Here is a 5,601-nt window from a genome sequence, read left to right on the forward strand (position 1 = left end):
AAATTCTGCTATTTTTTATATATTCATTTGTTTTTAACAAAGTATTATTTATTCACAATAAGCTTCAAAACGTTCAACACAAAATTTACTCGGCTCTAAAAAATTTCTATCTGCATGTTAAACCAAAGCCCGACTGATGCTCAAAAACTCGTGAGAATATTTGCTAGGGAGTAGCATTAATCTGGTATGACTGTTGGCTCTCCATTTATAACTAGTTTTGGAAAAAAGGCACTGCGTAAACGTACCCAATACGTAAACGTGCCCCGATCTACAACCTAATTACAATTCATCTGTCCAATAAATGCGTACTAGGCTGCTTATATGAAAATATGATGTTGTAATGGAAGGTATAGATCACTGCATTTGAAGAGAGATGCAGAGAGTGATTTGATCACAAATAACACAGCGTGTGGTGTATCTGGACCAGCTTGTTAGTGCTACCAGCAGAGAAATCCGATTGTGAAAAGAAGATTTTGTGATTAGCAGATAGTGGAGACTGGGGATACTGGATCCCTACGGATACATGATCCCACAACCAAAAATGTACTAAACTCATTAAGTAGAGATTCGAAACTTGACAATTATATTAAAGTTACACTTGTACATCAAAACTAGCAACATTTTGTTTTTTTTTCAGCCAATTTGTTTTAGCTCAAGAAATGATAGTCTGAAAGTGTCAAGGTGACCTGTTTTTTTAGGAAAACATTCTGAAGTTTATGTTAACCGTTAGATATAACTTTAAAAAATACCGAGTGTAATGTTAAAGTATAAACAGCCTTTTATAATTGAGATATATTTTTAGTAAATTTCCACTGATTGTTAATAATAGAACAAGAATGTTTGTAAAAATTGCATATTAGGGATACTTGATCCTTTCGTTTAGAGGTGTGCATGATCCCAGGGATAAAAAGCATTCATATGACAATATAAACACAATAAATACAATATAACTCTTTTTTACTTAGTTGACATTAAGTTTAAACCTAAGTTTAACCATTAAGTTTCTTCCTAAAAGTTCAGCCAAACTATAAAACTGAAAAATTCTAAAAAAAAATAACTGCACATACGGGAGTGTTCAATCATTGCAATTTCACCTCTAGCTTCCAAAAATAATTATTTTAAGCCCATAAACTATGTATTTGTGAAGGGTAACGGTAGGACAAGAAGTCGAAAACAGTTTAACTTGATAAATTTCAATTTACAAACATTTATTCAGCTAATACAGCAGTCTGAAATAATGAGATCTTATACCTAAGCGATCTGTAAGAATTCTGAAAGTGCTCTAAGTACTCAAAAATTTTATCAGAATCCATAGAACATTTATCTTCTTTGTCAGGGAATACAAAAATCATTCCCATATTATTATTCATTCTCAAACAAGATAATTTTACTTCTTCATCTTCTATATGAAGTACTTGTTCAACATTGCCCTTTGTAAATTTCTTTCTCCTCCATTCAACTAACAAAACTTGTCCAAATGTTTTATATTCTTTCTCATATTTTCATTATTTGGTGCTTTTTATTCAGCTGTATCTTCTTTTTAATATGATTTGTAACTGTTAGTCTGTTGACTGTTTGAATTCTGAAGTGAAAACTCCTTCGATTTGTTGAAATACTGACTTTATTGAATAACATAACTTGTTACGGGGTTCAAATAGGGCATATTTTGTGTATCAGGATGAGAATGGATATTACTCCATCTTTTCGAAAATTGATTTTTGAATTCACTTATCTCTTCGCAGTATGTTTAACAGCTGAACTAATGCTCTCAACAATGCTTTCCTGTGACTTTTGTTAACAAATTTGAAAGCAGTTTCAATATTGCATTGTTTCAATATAAGTATCAAGTTCGTAAGCAATTGTTTCTGCTTAAATTGACATCTCATATCACAAATATGTCATACCAAAATGATTTTCACATGGTTAGGAACTTTTAAGTGTAGTTTTCATGATTTTTACCACATACAATAGAATAAATAAAATCACAAAACATTTTTTAAAAAAATTGAATGAAATTTTATTTCTTAAATTAATGCAAACATAATTTTTGTACAAATATTACTTATACATGTTTTAAATGTGACTACTAACTTTAAACAATAGTTTGTTTTCCACTAACATTCTAAAATTTTACCCTATATCAGCTTATAGATAAATGTCCTTATTTTTTTTTGTCCTTCCGCTACCTTTGAAAACCATGCAAATTAAATCTATATTAAAATTCTAACTGAGCCTCCTTGAAGAGGGACATAATTCTGATTTGCATAAAAAAAACATTAATTTCTTTACCCAATAGGTTCTTGGTGAACTAACTGAAATGTAGTATTTTGGTAACGGAAGGACATAAAACCTTAGTAATAGACCTATTTTACGGTTGAAAAAATAAGAAATTTTAAATTACTTATCGAAAAGTTTAACTAGGTATTCAAAAGATAAAAGTCAACCTAAATATTATATGCTGATAACAAATATATTCAAATTACAGTGCATAACAAAAAAGAGATTTGTTTGTTCTGTAAAAACAAAAAGAGAAAACTTGATTTTGCACTTAATTTTCTGAAAGTCATCAAGCTATTGGGAAAGAACAGGTTAAGATTCAAAAAATTCATTCATTTCTGAAGAGAATGGTGTATGGCAAGTGACAGAATATTAATTTTTAAAATTCAAGTGTCATGTCCCCTTTTCTTGGAATTCACCAAGTACACTGATACTTACATTTGTCTTCCCTTTTTTAAAAAAATAATTCAATTGATAAAACTCCAGATTTTATTACTGAAGACAAGAAGCAAATAAGTTGATTTTTGTGCTTGTTATCCATTTTTTTTATTTCTGGTAATTTTAGCTTCAATACGCTACTTTAAAAAAAATTGTTAGTTTTTTTTTTACAAAATATGTTGTTCAAGCTGTATTGGAGAATATGTATGTGGAAAACGCCCAAGAACTGAACTGAACTGAGTAGTTAAGTTTAAATAAATTAGCCGGACTCGCGCACCTCGTAGCAGTTCTTATAGCAGTATGTAATATTCAAAATTCTTGAGATTTTATTTTCGAGAGAGTTCGTTGCCGATATCTTCATTATGTTGTGTTTATTAATTAACAAGTTTTTATTTGCAACTAACATTGTAGTTTATTGTGCTGTAATTAAATTTTTCTAAGTTAAAAAGTTCAAGTGTTTGTGTCACAATTTCTACACGAAGGAATATCTGAAGACTTCAGTACAAATGATTTCATTGCCCCGCGACTTTTGGAAGCGTTGAAGAAGTTAAATAGATGGTAAGAGTTTTTAAATTTAGAAACTTACTTTGACGCGCAACATGGCATCCCTGCCGGGATTGCAGTGAAGTTATTTGATTTGTATTTAAAAGTTAAGAACTTTGTTGAAATGTCTAAAACAAATGAAGATATTCAATCTAAAATGTCAAAAAGTGTAGAAAATTTATGTAAAAAGCAAGCTGTAATGCGAGCTGCTGTAACAAAAGCAGTAAATAAGCTAGAAACAGAATTGGCAAAGAGTGAGGTGGATGCAAACATCGTGGAAGAACTTGTAGAAATATTAACTTTAAAATTTGAAATGCTAAGCGCTGTAGATAGCGAACTAGAAGCTAATTTTGAACCGAACGAACTCGAAAAAGAAATTGAAACTTCGGAAGAATATCGCGAGAAAGTGACTGTTTGGAAGTTTCGAGCTACTAAACGAATTAATGAAATGCGTCAGAATTCGTTGGAAGAAATCCTGACGCAAGATTAAGATCGATCAATACAATCGTAGGCGACGATGCCTTGATTCGAGTGAAAACGAAGATATTTTTTAGAGATGATGACATGCATTTTCGGCTTCCAGTTGTACTTCCCTCCGAACACCCGGTTGTCCTTAGTCTCATTCGGTGGAAACATAAAGAGTTAGGACATTGTGGCGTACAACTGCTTATGTCAGCGCTTCGAGAAAAGTACTGGATTTTGAAGAGCCGGAAAACCATTAAGAAGGCAATCAAGTCCTGTATTGTGTGTCGAAGATTCAACTCTAAACCACCCGAAGTTCAGGAAAGTGTTTTACCGGAAAATCGTGTAAAAGATGCATCAGTTTTCGAAATTCTAGGAATAGATCTAGCAGGACCCTTGATCCTCAAAGATAACTCAAAAGTTTGGATTTTGATTTTCACCTGTGCTGTTTTTAGAGCTGTTCATGTTGAGATGTTGACTTCAGTGTCTACAGATAACTTTCTTTTGGGGTTGAGGAGATTCATCGCGAGAAGAGGCAGACCGTCAATTATCTATTCCGATAACGGAAAGAACTTCGTTGGCGCAAAAAACCAATTAAGCAAGATTGATTGGAAAAAGATTCAAGATGAAACTACTGCTTCTTCTATTGCTTGGATTTTTATCCCCCCTTCTGCTCCCTGGTGGGGAGGATTTTGGGAAAGGTTAGTAGGAGTTTTGAAGAGAATTTTAAGAAAAGTTTTGGGTCAAACATCGTTGGATTATGAAGAGATGTTAACAGTCCTCTGCGACTGTGAGAGTATCATAAATTCGCGACCGTTGACTTACGTTAGTGATGACGTTCAAGATCTTACCCCGATTACACCTTCTATGTTTTTGCAAGAGATTAGAGAAATCGGTGTTCCAGACTTAGATGTGCTGGATCATCAGAAATTAAATAAACGTCACGCGTATACACAGAAAATACGAAAGGATCTCCGTTCGAGATTTCGAGTGGAATATCTCGGACAGTTGCGACAACCTGTGACTAATAGAAATAATTCTCCAGTTCTAAAAGTTGGTGACTTAGTTATCGTGTGGACAGATAACTGTAAAAGAATTGACTGGCCACTCGGAAGAGTTCTAGAAGTGTTCACAAGTAAGGATGGATGTGTGCGAGTTGCTAAAGTCAAGACAAAAACGGGTGTCTTCATTCGTCCTGTTAAAAAGTTGTGTTCTCTGGAGTTGGGAGCGGTGTCATCTTGTGAGCTTCAAAAGTTAAAACCCCCTCCTGTGACTGTTCTTGAGGATTTGTGTTGCACCACCACCACCAGTTCATCACCTAGCCTGACAGCATTGAAGTTGAGTTCCGGAGTCCCGAGCCCTGAACTCAAGGTGGGGAGTGTGGAAAACGCCCAAGAACTGAACTGAACTGAGTAGTTAAGTTTAAATAAATTAGCCGGACTCGCGCACCTCGTAGCAGTTCTTATAGCAGTATGTAATATTCAAAATTCTTGAGATTTTATTTTCGAGAGAGTTCGTTGCCGATATCTTCATTATGTTGTGTTTATTAATTAACAAGTTTTTATTTGCAACTAACATTGTAGTTTATTGTGCTGTAATTAAATTTATCTAAGTTAAAAAGTTCAAGTGTTTGTGTCACAATTTCTACACGAAGGAATATCTGAAGACTTCAGTACAAATGATTTCATTGCCCCGCGACTTTTGGAAGCGTTGAAGAAGTTAAATAGATGGTAAGAGCTTTTAAATTTAGAAACTTACTTTGACGCGCAACAATGTAACTGATCAAAAGCATCATAAGTTCATTAAAGTAGTGTACTTTTTTAAATGTTCAAGTGGAATTTAAAACAATGATATTTTGTGTTCATATTATTATAATCTAAT

General features: G+C 33.2%; 1 protein-coding gene across 1 annotated transcript; it reads left to right on the plus strand.

The window, feature by feature from the left end:
- Positions 1 to 3,822: 3,822 nt before the first annotated feature.
- LOC129220909 (uncharacterized) lies at positions 3,823 to 5,127 on the plus strand. Its single transcript, XM_054855343.1, has one exon. The coding sequence runs from the start codon at positions 3,823 to 3,825 to the stop codon at positions 5,125 to 5,127; it is 1,305 nt and encodes a 434-aa protein (XP_054711318.1).
- Positions 5,128 to 5,601: the final 474 nt, after the last annotated feature.

The sequence above is a fragment of the Uloborus diversus genome, chromosome 4 (genome assembly GCF_026930045.1).
Source record: "Uloborus diversus isolate 005 chromosome 4, Udiv.v.3.1, whole genome shotgun sequence".
Lineage (NCBI taxonomy): Eukaryota > Metazoa > Arthropoda > Arachnida > Araneae > Uloboridae > Uloborus > Uloborus diversus.